This window comes from Ahaetulla prasina, chromosome 7 (genome assembly GCF_028640845.1).
Source record: "Ahaetulla prasina isolate Xishuangbanna chromosome 7, ASM2864084v1, whole genome shotgun sequence".
NCBI lineage: Eukaryota > Metazoa > Chordata > Lepidosauria > Squamata > Colubridae > Ahaetulla > Ahaetulla prasina.
This window is the reverse complement of record NC_080545.1, coordinates 66,135,886-66,154,604: the sequence shown is the minus strand read 5'-3', so window position 1 is coordinate 66,154,604 and position 18,719 is coordinate 66,135,886. Positions and strand designations below refer to the sequence as shown.

General features: G+C 39.2%; 1 protein-coding gene across 1 annotated transcript in view; it reads left to right on the top strand.

The window, feature by feature from the left end:
* Positions 1–13,055: 13,055 nt before the first annotated feature.
* EP300 (E1A binding protein p300) overlaps positions 13,056–18,719 on the top strand; it is an 85,305-nt gene continuing 79,641 nt past the window's right edge. Inside the window, exon 1 of the mRNA XM_058190067.1 lies at positions 13,056–14,665. Within this exon, the coding sequence (XP_058046050.1) occupies positions 14,572–14,665 (94 nt within the window). The 5' untranslated portion in view covers positions 13,056–14,571. The remainder of the gene's footprint in view (positions 14,666–18,719) is intronic.

Genomic DNA, 18,719 nt, shown 5'->3' with positions numbered 1-18,719 from the left:
AAAAAAATCAAGGGGAAATCAATGGCAGTCCTGGCAGAACATCTCCATGCAGTACTCCAATGCTTCCATGAGGCAGGCCTAAAACTCAAGAGGGAAAAGTGCCAGATCAGCATGGAAACCACAGAATTCCTGGGTTTCCGCATTGTTGCTGCCAGAATCCATCCATCTGAAGCAAAGCTAAAGGCAATTCAGCAAGCCCTCCCCCCTCCAAAATCCAAGGGGGAGCTCCAAGCATTCCTGGACTTGCTCAATTTTTACCACTCCTTCTTACCGCATAAGGCTGCCCTGGCAGAACTGCTACACTGTCTACTGGACAAACAAGCACCCTGGGTCTGGTCGAGCACTCAAGACAAAGCATTCAAGGTGGTAAAATCATTGCTATCCTCTGACTCTGTTCTTGCTCATTTCAACGAAACCCTACCAGTAACACTAGCCTGTGATGCTTCTCCATATGGCATTGGGGCAGTACTAAGCCACAGGATGCCAGATGGTACTGAGGCTTCCATCGCATACTATTCTTGAGCGTTATCACTGGCTGAAAGGAACTATGCCCATATAGACAAGGTCATAGTGGCTGGCATTAAGAAGCTTCACAACTTTTTATATGGATGAACCTTCACCATCTTTACAGACCATAAACCTTGGTTTGGTCTCTTCGCTGCTGACAGACACCACAGATCCTATTGCCGCAAATGTTACAATGGTTCATTGTATGGTTCATGGTTCATGGTTCATGGTTCATCATGGCCACATATTCATACTGGCTAGTCCACAAGCCGGGCAAGGAAATGAGCCACGCTGACACTTTTAGCCAAGTGCCTCTACTGCAGACTGAGCTGGATCCAGTCCCAGCTTGTCGTATTCTGGAGATCCAGGACTTGTCTGATGCACCCCTGTATGCAGGGATGTTGCAGCAGAAAGCTCCATGGACAGAACACTTAGCCGCATTCTCAACTGGGTATTAAGGGGATGGCCAGAGACCTGGCAGGCTCTGAGTTCCAACACTACGCTTCTCAAAAAAATGAACTGTCGGCCCACAAAAGATGTGTGTTGTGGGGCAGCAGGGTCATTATTCCACCCAGTCTTTGCTCCAAGGTGCTGGATTCCCTATATGAGAGGCACCCAGGAATTCTTCGGATTAAGGCTCTAGCCAGGAGCTACTTGTAGTGGCTAGGCCTGGACAAAGATATAGAGAATCAAGTAAGGAGTTGCCAGGTCTGCCAAGAAACCTGACCAGAGATGCCACAAGCACCAGTGCACCACTGGGAGATCACACATACCCCATCGTCTTGCATGCATGAGGTGTTCCTGATAGTAGTGGATAGTTATTCCAAGTGGTTGGAAGTGATACCGGTCTCATTGATGACAATGACCAGGATCATCCGAGAGTTGTGTCAGCTACCAGATGTAATTGTGTCCGACAATGAGGCACAATTCACAGCAGCAGAGTTTCAGTCATTCCTCAACGCCAACATGATTCAGCATGTAACATCTGCTCCATTCCACCCTGCAACCAACGGTCAGATTGAACAAATGGTGAGGATCACAAAGGAGGCACTCAAGTGGATGACAAATGGGGACCACCTGGCAAATTTCCTCCTGTGTCAACACACAACACCTAGTATAGCAACAGGTCGCAGCCTAGTGGAGCTGAGGTGGGGCCGCCGGCTCATAACAAAGCTCGACTGACTTCACCCAGACAGAATAGCGGTGGAGACGGCTCAGCCAAATCCCCCCCACCCCCAGGAACCTACAGCCAGGTGAATTGGTCTGGGCCAGGAACTATGGGAGTGGGGCACCTTGGGTGGCAGCCAGGGTAACTAAGGTAACAGGCCCATTGTCATACAAGGCTACTCAGGGGGATGACCGTACAATCAGACACCACATTGATCAGTTAAAGTATTTGCAGGCCGGATAAGTGCCGGTTGAGGATCCCAAGGCTTTATCAGACCTACTAGAGAACTGTTTTCCTCCAAGTTTGCCAACACCACCCATGGCCATCTCCGGAGAAACGGAGGTACCAAGGGCCGTAGAGCCACCGCCACTCAAGGGCAACCAAAACGGCCATCAAGACTCTATCCAAATGGAGATGGACAATACTCCTCTTAAACAGGACTCTCCAGTAACCTTACGGCGGTTCACCAGGAACTGGGGCCCCCCAGCCTATCTTAAAGATAATGAATATTGAACAGATTGAGGGTAAGAACTATCATAGGGGGGAGGGATGTTATCAGGGGTGAAATCTACTTACCTTCCTTACCGGTTCAGAAGTGCACACACTGCACGTGACACAAGTGCATGCGCACCTTTTGCACATGCGCAAAACCTTCTGTGCATGCACAGAAGGTAAAAAACATTACTTCCTGGTTAAAACCACCCGGCCAGGTGGGAGGAGCTTTCCTCCGCCACTGCTACTGGATTGCTAAACCATTGACCACAATCGCTACCGGATCACTAGATCCGGTCAGAACCGTGGGCCGTGGTGGCTCAGGCTGTAAGATAGCCTATTATTAAAACACAGCAACCTGCAATTACTGCAGGCTCGAATCCCACCAGGCCCAAGGTTGAGACAGCCTTCCATCCTTTATAAGGTAGGTAAAATGAGGACCCAGATTGTTGGGGGGGCAATAAGTTGACTTTGTAAATATACAAATAGAATGAGACTATTGCCTTACACACTGTAAGCCGCCCTGAGTCTTCGGAGAAGGGCGGGATATACATGTAAATAAATAAAAAAAAAACAACCCGGGAGTATTTCACCCCTGGGTGTTATTATTAAATATATATAGTTGTGTTAAGCCCTGCTAAAGTGAAACTAACTTTTAAATGACCCTAACTGTTAACGTCAACTGTTTTGAAGGGAAACTTAGAACATTCATATCTGAGTGGGCTTTTTCAAGTATTATTATTGGTTGATGCCCTGTGGGCCCAGAATATAAATTATAGGAATTTGCCTGTTGTTCGGCAACAGTTCTAGTTGAGTCAATAAATGCTGTTGTATCTATGCTGTCTGTTCTTGCCTACCGCAACTCATAACATAATACCTATCTCTCCCCATCTTTGGCCTTTTAGCCTCCCAGCACCCTGCCTTGTGGGTGCAGCCCCAAAACCATGCAGCTCTGGGACTGTTTGCCGTACCTTGGAAGTTGTAACCACCCATCCCAATCCCAGTCACCCTTGCCACTCAGAGACTCACCACTGCCCCAAGGTGACATTTGTGACCATCTTCTTGCTCCTGCTGCTGACAAGGTATCAGCAAAAAAAAAAAGGGGGGGGGAAGCATGCAGCTTAAAGAGGACGGCATGCACCACAACATCACTTTACACTTTGCTCCTAGGGCATTGGTAATTGATTTGCACTGCAAAAAAAGGGGGGAAAGTGCAAAGCAGCCACTCTCTGTGTCAAGGTATGCCAAAACACCCCTTTTTGTCATACCTCTGAGTCAGATAGGCTGGCTATGTGCTATAAAAAAAAAAAGGAGGGGTAGCAAAAAGCAGCCCTTCCCTGAGCCAGAGTGTGCCCAAACACCTTTTTCTCATTGTGCTCCTGGGCCATATAAGGCTGTTTTTTTGCTGTGAAAAATGGGGGGGAAGCTAAAAGCAGCCTTTCTTCTCTTTTTCACAGAGCAAAGCCAGTGCTGTTTTTGTTCAGGAGCTCTTTGCAAACTTTGGCCATGACTTGCAGGCCTTTACAACAGTGGTTAAACCTGTCATTTTCCCTGGACATTTATAAATAGTTATAATAACTTTTAGTCTTGATTGTCATTTAATTGTTTTAGTTTGCTTAGTAGTGTACGTCATTCTTCTTTTGTATTTTTGTTTAATGATTTTGTATACTGCCCAATGCAGCATAGTTTGAGTTGGATGGTCAAATAAATGTTCTAAATAAATAAATGAAGAAATAACTATTTTTCTGCAACTGCTGGGAAATGCTTCTCTTTTATAAGGTCAACAAGACCTTTCAAACTTTTTCTATTTCTCCTGTAATTACAAAACCATGTGTGTATTCGTTGGTGCAATGCTTCAAGCCGTTTTGTAAAGAATTATAAAGCATGCATATGCTGCCATCTTACTCTTTCTGTCATACATGCTAAGAAAGGGCAAATCAGGTTTATTAGGCAACTCAGATCATATGCAGAGATTGCTCTAGAAGTGGACAAACTTCTTTTGCCCAGGTTCCCATAATGGATGGTGCCTCCAATTTTGGCACAATATCAGCAAATGGAAAAAAGGTAGTTGAAGGATCTGCTTTCCCTTAGTTAGGCAGCCAGCTGCACCAATGTATTTGCATATAACAGTTTGTAGAGCCTATTTTTAGTAAGAAAATTTTCAGTCAATAGATTAGTGATGACCTCAATTGATAATAAAATTGAAAAAGACCAACATTATGATGGTTTTATTGAGGACTTTTCACCCAAAAGGTTTAACTTCAATAAATTCTAGCTATGTCATAAAGTCAACAATTTGTATTTCTTATATCAGAGGAAGGTATATGAAGGTGGAATGAATTCATCATATATACGTACAGGTAATCCTTGACTTACAACTATTCGTTAAGTGACCATATGAGGTTATGACAGCATTGAAAAGAGCGACTTATGATTATTTTTCACATTTATGACCATCACATTTTATGATCAAAATTTGGACACTTGGCAACTGGCATGTATTTATGATGGCTACAATGTCCCAGGATCATGTGATCCTTTTGTGACCTTCTAACAAGCAAAGTCAATGGTGAAGCCAGATACACTTAACAATTGTGTTAGTAATTTAACAACTGCAGTGATTCACTTAACAACTGTGGCAAGAAAGGTCATAAAATAAAGAATTCACTTAACATTTCTCTTGCCTAGCAGTGGAAATTTTGAGCTCAATTGTATTCATAAGTCAAGACTACCTGTAATAAAGAACAGAATTTAGGTTGTTTGGTTTCATTTATGAATTAAAATAACTGTTTTTTTACAGCTTCATCAAAGTTGATAAAATACCACTGATAAGCTGTTGAAGTGTTATAGAAACCATTGGGGAGTTGGAAAGAATTACATTTTTAGCTAGAATCCCAGAAATTTAATGGCCATCACTAAGTATGTACTGTTTTGAATTGGTGGAAATAAACCTTAAATTGTATTTGGCATAGCACAATTTGTAGAAATATATGTGATATAGAAATCTTAGAGAAACTTGTTTTGAAAGTAAAAATAGAAATTATGCTAATAGTAAATACTAAAAGAAAAGATGTCAATCTATGTGTCAACAAACATACAAATGAAATTCAAGAAAGCACAGGCAGTAGATAGTTCTGTTTTCTTTGGCTTGAGAACAAATCTCTTATATTTAGTATTAGAAATATTGGCCTTGTCAATTGCTGTCATGTCATATAAGCAGTTGGAATTGCAATTAATATGGGCTATCTTATTGATAAATTATGAACATTTAAACAAAAACATTTAAACAAAAATCTGTACTGTATTATCAATACAAAAGTTTAATAAATTGTCAGCTTATTCAGCTAACTGTGGTAAATTTCATATGCTTCTTATAGGCTCTAATGTTTCTCTGGATATCTGTAAAATGTAAGACTTGGTGTTTGAATTCTTTAGGCTTGGAAAAATGATCCCAAGAATAACATCTTTATTTTTAAGTGTAAATATTTTAAATTATTTACCTCAGATTAATATTGCTATAAAAATATGATTATTAACATGTCTAGGAAAACAAAATTTTTGAAAAATGAATATTACTTCATGTCTGTGTGTATATAGGTGAAGGACAGACAGACAGACAATTTATGGTAGGGATTTGCATGCCAATTTCTTTAAGGCATTTTTTAAATTATTAAAATCAATGGGAATAGTTACCATACAGTTATAGGATTTTAAATATTTCCTGACTTTCCTGCATGTAGACTTTATTTCTACAGTATATGAATCTAAAAAATCAATTCCAAACCCTATTATGCATACAGTTCACAATTATTATATGATCTCTCTGTTATCATGGCAGGGACATAGTTGTTTTTTTAGACATAATTTCATATATTTCTAGAATGAAAGGCTGCAAGATATATTTGAAAGATTTAAAAAGAAAATGAAATTTTAATCCTTATTTATATGATAAATTTATCTTTAGACATAATTTCAATTTGAAAATAGCATTTAAAACAGGGGTGAAATGCTACCGGTTTGGACTGATTCAGGTGAACCGGCAGCAGAGATTGGGGATGGTTTGCTGAACTGGTAGCAACCGCTGGCTGGCCATGCCCCTGAACTGCTCCATGGCCCGCAATCCTGCCATGCTTCCCTGCCTTCCACGCAGCCTTCCTGGCATCCCCATGGCCAGCTTGCGAAGGGAGGCAAGTGAAGGCCATGTGGAAGGCAGGCAAGCATGGTAGGGCTGCGGGGAAGGGAACTAGCAGCCTACTCCCCCTCCTTTGGGCGACTTCCGTCCACTTGCTTTTCCCTCTGCCTTGGGTCCCATTGCCTGCATTCTGCCCATGATGGGGGACATGTTGCCTCTGGGCTAGGCCGCCCGCCCTCCCGGAGTACTTTCTTCCTTCTCCCACAGCAGCCACTGCTCAGACCAGGTGTGTGTGTGTGTGTGTGTGAGAGAGAGAGAGAGAGAGAGAGAGAGAGAGAGAGAGAGTCTGTGTGTGTGTGTGAGAGAGAGAGAGAGAGCGAGAGCGAGAAAAGAAAGAGAAGGTGGCCTCTAGTGGCTCAACAGACTAATGCAGTCTGTTATTAACAGCAGCTGCTTGCAATTACTGCAGGTTCAAGTCCCACCAGGCCCAAGGTTGACTCAGCCTTCCATCCTTTATAAGGTAGGTAAAATGAGGACCCAGATTGTTGGGGGCAATAAGTTGACTTGGTATATAATATACAAATGGATGAAGACTATTGCTTGACATAGTGTAAGCTGCCCTGAGTCTTCGGAGAAGGGCGGGATATAAATGCAAATAAAAAAGAAAGAAAGAAAGAAAGAAAGAAAGAAAGAAAGAAAGAAAGAGGAAGGGAGAGAGAGAGAGAGAGAAGAAAGAGTGACGTGAGTGACGTCATGTTGGCCATGCCCACCCCGTCACATGACTGTCAAGCCACGTCCACTAAGCCACCCCCACAGAACCGGTGGTGAAAATTTTTAGAGTTCACCACTGGCATTTGTTTTTTTTTAAATTTTGGGCTAATGGGATATTAATATTTTAAATCAACTTATTGCCAATCAATTTTTTTAAACATATTGGGATTTTGGATTGTCTAAAACTGTGGAATGGCAGTATTATATGTCCAAGTAAAACATATTTTCATTTTAGAATCTGGCCTAGACCCATCTAAGTTAAAGAAAGGCCTGTTGGACTTTAGAATTCCACTTAAAGGGAATCACAATGTAACCAATGCAATGAAATTAGGAATATATGTTAAAAATTGACACAGCTTCCAAACCTTTGGGAGTAGTATGGGAACTTCCAGGTCAGTTTACAGTCCACTATAGCTGGATCCATCTGAAATTCTTTTAAGAAAATATGCTGCCTAATAGTCTAACCCAAGAAGGTCAAAATCACATTTTTCTAGCCTATCTTGATGAAGAATTGATTGAATCTAATCGTCATGAAGAAAAGGATCACTACAAGAAATCAGTATCAAGAACATGTTCAGAACATTATGAAAATATTCAAAATCTTTTGAAATGTCACGGGGCTGTTCTCAAATACAAGTAGTACCAGACTTTCCATAGAGAGAATCAAAGCAGTTAAACATTCGTGTCTTTCTGTCCATCATACCAAGCATAGCAATAAATCTCAGCCCTCCAGATATTTAACTTTGTATTTAAGAACTTGCTTACAAAAGAAGCTTACAGATTTGACGTGGCTAAATTAGTTATTTTATTGCAGATGAGAATGAAGCAATAGGTTACTTTTTCATAGTTTTGATATTGGAAGACATACCTGATCATTGTTTATACTGTTTCTGTTTTGTCTGGGAAAGGCTAGTTACTGTCTTGCCATATTAATTCCTTAAATAGTACCTCAGCCAGGGGTGGGATTCTGCTGGTTTGGACCAGCTCCGATGATCAGCTGAGAGACGATCAGCTGGGCCTGCCTGCCCACCTCTGCACTATACCTATCTTTATTTCCTTTGTTTGAAGTCCAGCTGATCAGCGTGGCAGCATGAATTGCTGCACCCCAGCTGTTTTATTCACCAGAGCTGCAGTAGAAGGTGCTGTTTTCAAATGTACTGCACATACATGGATTGCCCATTTGGCACACATGAAGCGCATGCGAAGCGAACTGGTTGTTACATTGGTTGAATCCCACCACTGCCTCTAGCAGATACCATATTCCTCCATTTTAAACCATCAGCATTAGTTGCCACTTGCTTTCCAAGTCCAATTCAAAATGTTCACTTTGGTATAAAACTTTACCTGGCTTAGGAACAAATTACGGTACTTGAATCCAGCAGAGTCTGTCTCACATTGTTAGGTCCTGAATGGGGCACCTTTTGTAGGTTTATTGATAGAACCATTAGCTTAGGAAAGCAAAACAATGTATAAATAAATAAACAAGTGGAAAGAAAGGAAAACAGGTAAGTTGCATATCTCTGTTATTCAGAGAAAAGGGAAGAATCTAATAGAACTGAATTAAGGTAGTGTGGGTTTTCTGAAGGAACAGTGATGAATATAAGCATGGCACTAAAAGTATGTGTTTTGCTATGAATTAAGTGGTAAAAATTTATATCACAAAGTGTTGCATTTTGAATTGTGGTAGAGGCATAGGAACATGAGAATTTTAGGTTAGTGATAGTTAGATATGATGCTCTAGCAAATGATGATAATAAAGACCATGGTTGAGTTTTAGGGGAAATTGTGTAACATACCTAAATGAATTTGACCAGGAGGAAAAATATTTTGTTAGGTGACATGAATATGGGAACAAAGAGACCCAAGGATGAATGAAAATGGTATTTGATCAGTATCTGATTAGAAAAATGATGGCTTGTTTTTGAACTTGAGATTTAAAAAGACAAAGTAATTAAAACCATGACTGTTTTGATTATAAGTGATGAAAGACTAACAAAAGATACAAGTCTGAGGAAAGATCATGAATATGGACCAGACTTTAAGTGTAAATCATGGGGGGAAAGAACTTGAAAATAGCAAAAATAGAATAACTGCAGAAATAAAAAATATTAGTCTATATGAAAAAACATGTCATCTCATCCCAGAATGAATAGAAAGTGGACATAAGAAAGCAGATGTGGAATCATCCTGGATCAGAGTGACAACAATTATTTTTGAGTATGTGAAATAGAAATATGTGAAGTTATACTACTGTAGTGGGAAGTATGAAAAATAATACTAGGCAGAATGAAGTGAAAAAAGTTATGGGTTAGAAAACAACCTGTACACACAAAACAATGGTTTATGGAAAAAATGTGGACAAGAGAAATACATTGTATAACTGTAGAGAAAAAAGAGTTGAATGTATTCCAAAGCAGTAATTAAGATTAGGTAGAGGCAGAGAAATGGCAGAATGGTGTTAATGGAAATATAATAAAATAAATGCCTTTGGAAGTGTGCAAAACCTGCTGAAGAAGGGCCTCCAACAGAATGAATGGAATTAAAAATAAAAATAATCAAATGATTTGTGATGAGAGAATACTTGAAGGAATATTTTAAAGGTTTGTATGGGAATCATAGGGGTAGATTGAAGAGAGGAACTGAAATTAATGAATGCTTTAAACATCAATGTCTAGGAAAAGAAAGGATGAAAAAGTTAATACTATGAGTGGATCAAAATGGTTAGCCTGAAAGCATACATGTGATGAGAGATATGTTAATATATAGATATGAAATAATTTAACATGTCCTTAGAGATTGAGATGGGTAGTTTCTAATTTGATAAATAAATGTGCATAAGGACTATAAAAATGATTAAGAATGACTTACAAAGGAAAAAATAAGGAGGATGAATGCAAGCATTACAGTGAAAATTTGTTGAAAACCCTTGAGTTAGTATTCTGCAGAATTCTGTCTGAAAGGGTAAGAGAGGTAATAAATAAAATTTAGGATATGTAGTGCAGCATTATGCTGAATAGCAAATTGTGTATATTTTTGTTTTTTAGTAAGTTATTGAAAAAATGATGTGTGAGAAAGCAAAGTATTTTATGTTGTTGATTTAGATAAAGTGCAATAAAATAAATTGACCAATTATGGAAAATGTTGCACAAACATGGAAGTTGGTTACAGAGTATGATAAGGGAGATATATGATGTAAATACAGCATGAAAGAAAATGGAATACTTGGCAAATAATCATTAAGCAGGGAGGAAGCTGAGGATGCATCTATGATTACTATGATTACTTCCTGATTATGTTACAGATTTATAAGATCTGAAGAGAAATCCAAATCATACAAATCTGTAACATCTCAACCTTTTGGTTAAGATCAAGTGCAGATATGATGAATACTTTGATTGGAGGTATGAATATGTATATTTTTATATGCAGTGAACTCATTTTATTGGTCGAGAAGCCAAATATCTTATACCGAATGTTAAATATAATTTATAATATAAAAAGATAGGTAAATTAATATATTGATAATCGATATAACTTTGTTGGACAGAAAAGATAGAGAAAACAATTGCAAATTGTACATAAACACTATGAAACACTAGAGCATATAGATGAATTTGTGTAGCTAGAGGAATGTGTATTAAAAATAAAAAATGGAGAAATTTTGAAACAAACAAAAACTCTTCGAAAGTTAGAAGGTTTGCAAAATAAGACTATGTTGAGAGAAATAGAAATGTCTAAACAGAAATGTGCTTCTGTTCATTTTGTTACCTGGATGTGAGAATTAGATATGCCAGGAGAAATATAAGAGTAAGCTGTATTTAGAGGGAATAGTATTTAGTAAATAGTATTTACATGGTAAAACTAAAATAGGGTAAAAATGAATAGTGCTGAATGAATGTGGTTTGAAATCAGATTTGAATGAATAGTATGAAAGTAAATTGAGATAGTTTGGTGATAGAAAGAATCAAATTGTAAAAATATATATGAAGGAAGGCTGAGTAGGAGAAGAAAAAGAGAGAGAAAACAAAGACTGAGAAAATTGGAATTGGGTGGAATTCATGAGATCTTCCAAAAGAGAATTTAAACAACAAAAGGCAATGTATGTATGAAGTAATAAATTGCCCTAATGAAAGGACTGATTGACAAATATGAAGCTTTATAGTGTTGGCCTAAACTATGTTTAGCTTTCATTTTCTGGTTTAATCTCAGGCTTTTAATTTATTTTGCATAAAAGTGTTTACCCTGAAAAGGAATAATAGCATGATGTTAGAATGTAAAATTAATACATAGTCATGTATCTGGATACTCTGTATCCATTGTATGATGTAAAAGTCAAAGCATTCTAATGCATCCAGAACAGTATTCTTAAAAAGTGTTTGGTTAAAAACAAGAATTTGAAAAAGTAATAGATGCCGAATGAATGTGAACATAAAGAGTGAATGACCAATGAGAAAGACTTTTATATAGTTTAGACATAGAAAATGAGAAACAAATCACAAAATGAAAATATGTAGGAAGAATGGAAAAGACTGAAAAAACTCTGATTGGATGGAGTTGAAAAGATTCTCAAAAGAAAGAAATGAGACCTTTAAAGAACAAAAGGTAATGCAGAATCAGTGAATAATATACATAATGGAAGCAAGGATGATTGGAAAAGAAAATTTACATAAATATAATTTACACAAATTACTAGATGTCTCTGTACAGTAGAGATATCTTGAATTGCATTTGTACAAACTAGGTTTTTGTAGATTTCTTTTATTCTCTTTTATTTATTCTCACCACCACTTTATACCTTTTCTAGTCTTTGCCCAGCTTTGCTTAGCCTGAAAGTGAATATCAATGAAGGGTAATAGGTACGTTCAAATGACCAGGCAGTTTTAATTACTGACTAGAAGGAGGCCACGTAGCCTACAGTTTAATGAACTGGTTCCTCATCTCCCGTGATAAGGATCTAGGAGAGAAACAGTGGAATCCTCACGTTTCACAAATACAAATGTACGGCAGGGGAAAGGGCTGCTATTTATGCTTAGGGGCTTCCCAAGAGAACGGTCCGTTCACAGAGAACTGAAGGGCAAGTGGCAAGCATTGCTTATCTATATACATCCCGCCACTCCACGGAGGGTTCCACAGAGCCCGATTTTTGTAGGAAGTCGCGGGCACCGAGAGAGCAGTTCGGCTCATGGCACTACAGGAAACGCACATCAATTCAGCCACAACCAAGTCCCACGTCCTCCTGCGTAATAAAAACCTCTTCTTCGCTCAGCTGAGTTTCCTTTTCCTTTGGGAGCGTCAGACATTGATTTTGACAGGAAAGCGACCATTCCGTGTTGGGCAACGCGGATTGTTCGATAAAAGTCCTTCCCAACCCCGCCTTGAGCCCGTATCTTGACTGGGGTCTCTCGGCCATACTATCATACGGAACGGCTAACAGTAACGATTTATACATTGGCGGACACAGGCGCACAGCGGCGGCGTCCTCTGTATATTTGTGTATACGTGAGAAACTGTCTGGCTGACCAAATCGTTGGCCACTACGTCTAGGTTGAGGTGTTAAGGCAAGTGGGTAAAGGAGAGGAGGAGGCCCCGCTTCACACAAATAGCGTCTGATGCGCATTTCGGCCACGGTCGGTTCCAGGATACACAACCTCTCCCCCCCCCACCTTTGGGTTATAATAGGACTGGCCTAAGGAACAACCTCACGGCACATTTTGGCCGACTGAAAAACAGTAAGGAGAGGAGGAAAAAAAAAGACAAGTTCTCCTGCCCCTTTAAGAAATCTAGGCGAGAGAGTTTGCGGAAGGGATCACTTAAGGATCGCAAGCCGAATGGGTGAGCTAGTCTCGTGATCGGAGCTGGCCCCGCCTCGGGATCTCCCCCCCTCCTAGCCCTCCGCGTTCCATTGTGTGTGCGAGCTGCGTGCGTCCCCGCCTCTCCTTTTCTGGACACGCCCTTTTTTCTCTTGGCTCATTTCCGGCGCGGCCGCTCGCTTCCCTCTGAGGAATCGGGAGAGTGAAGAAACAACAGCCGCCATTTTGTTGGTGTGTGAGCGATTGAGGGGAGGGAGCGAACGAAAAGCACCGAGCTAGGCGGGTACAGCCCTGGAGGTGGAAAACAGCGGCAGAGACCTTCGGCAACTCAGGGCCCCCGGCCGGCCAGACCCGAGACAACCTGAAACCTCCGTGATATACCCACTGTACTAGCCTCGTAGCCAGTAGGGGAGTACGCACTCCCGGTTTCGGCTAGAAACTCGGGACCCCGGGTGGACTCCACCCCAATTCCTTCTGGCAATTGAGCACGTTCGCGGGTCTAGGAGACCGTTTCGCCTCGATTTGGAGAGCTGCTGCTTCTTCTCTGAACATCTCCTTTCCTGTGGGTCTATATGGTGGAGAGGAGACGGGGCCGCTGCTGAAACGCCTGAGGCACGGCGTCTCCAGTGCCGAGGAGAGCCTTATCCTTTCCATAGATCAAGCGCTCGTAACCATCCGTATCCTCCGGGGAGGGGGGAGAGGCTGAGAGAAGGGGGGAGGGGCCGCTCCTGCCGCTTCCTCCTCCTCCTCCTCCTCTCCTTGCTTTGGGATCGATCCCGTCGTCTCACCAGAAAGGGGTACCCTGCCGGAGAGAGAGAAAGAAAGGAAAGAAAAGGAGGGGTGGCAGGCGCGCGTCCTGAAGCCCACCCTCTCCAGCTCCCATCCCGGGATCTCTGCTGCCTCCATCGGGACAACAAATCTCTCCTCCGCCTCCTTGTTCCTGCACAACAAGATGTGAAGCGGAGACTCCTGGGACTTAGCTTCATCCTCCTCCTCCTCCACGGCTCCCTTTTCTGCAGCCATTAGTGATTAGCAGGGACGGCGCAGGGGGAGTTGGGGGGACCCTCGGTACGTTCCGTCTGCTATCCCCTTCCCCAGCCCCTTGTTCACCAGTGTAGGCATTTTCCTCCGTTGCAGGCTGGTTTTGGAAGGAGTAGGAAAGAACGAGCAAAGAAAAACGATTCTTTCTCTCTTCGCCTCTCCTCCTTCGCCCGCCTCCTTGTGGCGATGAGGAGGAGGAGGACGACGCCGAGGAGGAAGAGGTTGATGGCGGCGAAGAGGCAGCAGCAGGAGGAAAAGACGACGACCCCCCGGAGGATGAAGATGGTGGTATTGGCGGCGGCGGCGAGGAAGCACCAACTGTTCTACGGCCGGATTTAATTCGATTTGTAAATTTACCGAGCCCCTTTAATTGATTTTAGGAAGGGTTTGTTCTGTTCTTTTCATCCTTGTTTTTCCCTGTGGCCCGGAGAAAAGACTGCTTCCACACCCTGTTTCCCATCTCTGTTCCCCCTTACTCACTGCTATCCAACAGAAATCGATCTCGAGGAGCGGAAAAAGAGGAACTTTGTCTATTTCTTCAGTCCATTTCCATACTGCTCTTCGGTTGATTTTGGATCACAGAAAACGGCTGAGGGCATTGGGGATCCCCATCTTCAATTTGGGCTCTGTTTGTCTAAAAAGAATTAAAAATGGCCGAGAATGTGGTGGAGTCGGGCCCGCCTTCAGCCAAGAGGCCTAAACTCTCTTCACCGGCGCTCTCTGTCTCTGCAAGCGATGGCACAGGTCAGTCTTGGGCATAGATCCCTTAATTTTACCTTATCACAAATGGACTCTCTTTTTGGGCAGTCTTTTTGCCAGTCTGATATATTTATTTCCCCTGTCTATCTACTTGTTTTTAGCCTATATTTTGAAATATTACTTTGGATATTTAATTGACATTAAGCTTTCTTTCTTTTGAAGAGGCTGTAAATGAGTTGATGCTTACCTCTGAGTGCTTGCAGCTCTTGAAATCTTGTGAAAAGTGATCTTTATTGCATAGTTATTATCTGTATGTTGATATAGAGTCTTTTCTTTAAATCTTAAACTCATTTAATCTGAAGAGTCCTTATTTTTCATCTTACCAGTGTTCTGATGGCTAAGTTTTAATTGCCTTTATTTCCATCAATTATTTAATACTAATATTGTTTCATAAAGAGGTGATTACAGTTGCTGATAGAATTCATTTTGATGCTTTTGTTAAGACAGCTTCATTAGATCAATACTGAATATAGACTTGGTCATCTGCTTTTGTTCAGAGACTAAAATGTCTGAATTTCTCCTGAAGTCATGCCTTATTTGTAAAGATGAGTACAGTAACACTTGTTTACATATTTATTTATTTATTGAACAAATCAACTAGATAGAAATACTACAACTCTTTTGAAATTAGGGATGCATGTTACAGGTGTTCATTTGGTAACAACTGTTTATAGGTTCTGTTGGAAGTTCAGGCAACTGTACCCCTGTAAAGAATTAATTCGCTGCAAAAGAAAAAATGTGTTTCCTGAGATTTCTGATTAGTATAGGATTAGTCTGTGCAATAATTATTTTAATTCATCTTATTAGAATAAATAAACTGGAATCCTTCAGCCAAAAATATAGACATTCTGAATATTAATGGTAGCTAGACTTGTTCATTGAATTTGTTTCGTACTGCATATATAAATGCAAGGGAAAATGGCTGATTGTATTTGATAGATAGGCTGTGTGTGTGTGTGTGTGTGTGTGTGTGTGTGTGTTTGTCTGAATAGTGACTGTTTAGATACATTAGGTAATTTGGAATGCTGCTTGTGTTTAGTATTTACTTCCGAACAATGTTTCTATTTGAATCTGCAGTCTATCTTGGTATCTCCTGCAACTTTAAAGATATTTGCTACCAAGAGCATTAGTTTCACTATTTGTAGGCCTAATATAATGCTTACCTGAAAATCAACAAGTTCCATTTTGCTAATAGGAAAGCAAAATTGGAATCTGCCTTCAGAATTCTTTGGGATATACCAAACAAATGCTAGAAAATAATACTTACTTTTTCAGATTTATGCTATAGAATAACCCTTATTAACATTGTACTCCTTTCCTATGCAGACAATTGAAAATAGGCATCCTGATTTAAAGTTGCAAGTCTGTGCACTTTTCTGAGACTATAGTCCATTGAATGAATTCATAGTCATATAAGTATATTGTGAATAAATACAACCCAATGTATATATACTCAGATATAAATTTTACTGGATTCAATGAACTTTTTCAATGAATGCTTCTTTTGCCAATGAAAATGGTACAATTTTATTCTCCTCAAAAAACCATAGTCTTTGCCTTTATAAACCATTACATCTTTCCAATTTAGAAATATAAATCAAATTAAGTTTGTTGTATTGACTGTTTTAATTTGTTACCATCATTTCCAAATAGTTGCTAAATGTTTCTACCATCACTATGAATACAAATTTTATTTTTGTTGGTTGAATCCTCTTTGAAATAATAGAGATTTTAAAATATAGTAAGCTTATAAATATTAAATTCTTTCAATATATTGCAACTAGTGAATTGCTAGTTTGACTTTGTTTTAATATTCAGTTTTCTAAAGGTGTGAAGATATCTGTGATTTAGTGTGTTCTGATAAAAGCTATGCAGAAAAATGTTACATATGTAAGAATAGTAAACCTCATAGTTGCAACAAATTACATCTTTCCCATAATGCTGTGTCACAGTGCTGCATCTTTTTTCTAGCTATTACATGCTCTAGATTCATTTTTCTGTTCTGTTGTAGTTTTTTTGTTTACTCTAGTTCTCTATAATATGCACAGGTGTAAATGCTAAATTTATTTGGGAGCTATGGGAAAAGAGCCAGGAATCCATATCTGTTGGCAAATTGGAAATGCATCTACATTATGTAATTACAATAAAAATTATTGTTCAGTCACTAAGTCAGGCCCGACTCTTCGGGACCCCATGGACCACAGCATGCCAAACCCCCTGTCCTTCACTCCTCCACTGTCTCCTGGAGTTTCCCCAAATTCATTTTCATTGTGTTGATGACACTAACTATCTCATTCTCTGCCATGCCATTTTTCTTTTGCCTTCAATACCAGAAAAATAAGGAAGATTAATAGATATAATTCTGTCTTTATCCCCAAAAGTAGCTTTATTCCTTAGAATTTCTACAGATGATTGTCTATTAATACAGTTCTCCCTGGAACATTTTGCCATAGTTATCAAGAATACCTTGTATACTGAGCATTTTTCATGTGGGATTTTAATGTTTCATTGTTTGAAGATAACCAAGCTCACTCCAAATGAACTAAAGGAGAGGCAAAAAAATTATCTGCTTAACAACATAAGCATGAAGTGAATCAAAGAACACAGCTATAGTTATTTACTGAGGTAGTGTTTTTTGCTTATAATCCTGCTCACAATATTTTGAATCTGTTTTTTCACATAGATTTTTGACTAAAGTCATCTTAGAATGCATTTCATTTTAGTTGTATTTCTGCAGCTAAGGTATGCAAGTCCTCTTATGCCTGATAGTAAACTGTAGTTGTTCTTCAGTTTAATGATACTACATGTACAAGTTCTTTTTTTCCTTTCCAGAAATGAGTTATTTTTGTCATCTTGCCTATTTTGTGACTACAGAAAAACCTGTAAATATGTGTACTGTATACTAAACAGCTTGGCAGGTACCAAATTATTTGGACTCAATAAGTAAGGTCTAGGAATTCTGAAAGGAGTATTTGACTGTTTCCTCTATCCTTCAAGCATATGTTTTAAAGTCATCACAGTTTTGAATCATTGTACTTGTTTCAGAATTTTGAAATTCCTCTATTTTTGACAAAATTTATTCCAAATGTCGGAAGAATTATAATATTTGATATGTATATATAAAGTCTGAAATAGAGTTTCTACAAAAATGAGAATATTACATTAATAGTTTAGCATTTTATATAGGCATTTATAAAAAATAATGATGTGAGTGGAACTTACTATCTTTCGGTGTACGTAAGGAAAAAGGTAGTTGAAGTAAGAAACTCTTACAATGCTCCTTGTTTCTGGTTTGTCATTTCATGGCAGAAGTGATTATCACTTTCCTAGGATTCAGAAACACGAAGGAAGTGGTAGCAGGTGTTTTTGCTTTGATGTACTATAGGATCCTGTGGATCTCAGATCCCAGAGGGAGTTCTGGCAAAGAAGCATGCCAAAGAAGTTTCCATCTGTGTTTTATACGTGGTTGCCATTGGCTCTTTAAGAAGCCATAAGATAAACTTCTGAGAGTGTGTAGAATATATAGTCTCTTGTTTTTTCCTTCCATAGAGAAGAAGTTTGTTCAAATTCTCACTTACAGCAGTTATTACTTATAGCAGTTATGTCATCTGCTGTAATTGTATTTTAGGCAAGTTTTAATAAACATATAATATAGCGGTAGGTGCTTGCTTTTCTGCAATCTCTATCAAAATGCTTTCTCCATCAACTAATGCCAATAGCTTCTGATTTTTAAAATAGAAATTACTTATTGAAAAATATATTTCTTAAAAGATCATTAAATGAAGTTTGTTTTGTATGTCAGATTTTAATTTCCAATGAACATGCAAACTAAATTTCAAAAGTTATCTTTGAAGTGGAAATATACTTACTGCTTTAATAGTTGTAGATAAATTACATGGCCTTAAAATTGGAAAAGTGAAAGTTCTGAAAAGTATTCAGTTACATATGTATACATGATATCTCTGAATACCAGCCAATGTAATGTAGTTGTTAAACAATATGCAATAATATTAGTGTTAGTTCCAAAGGTGTGCTCTGT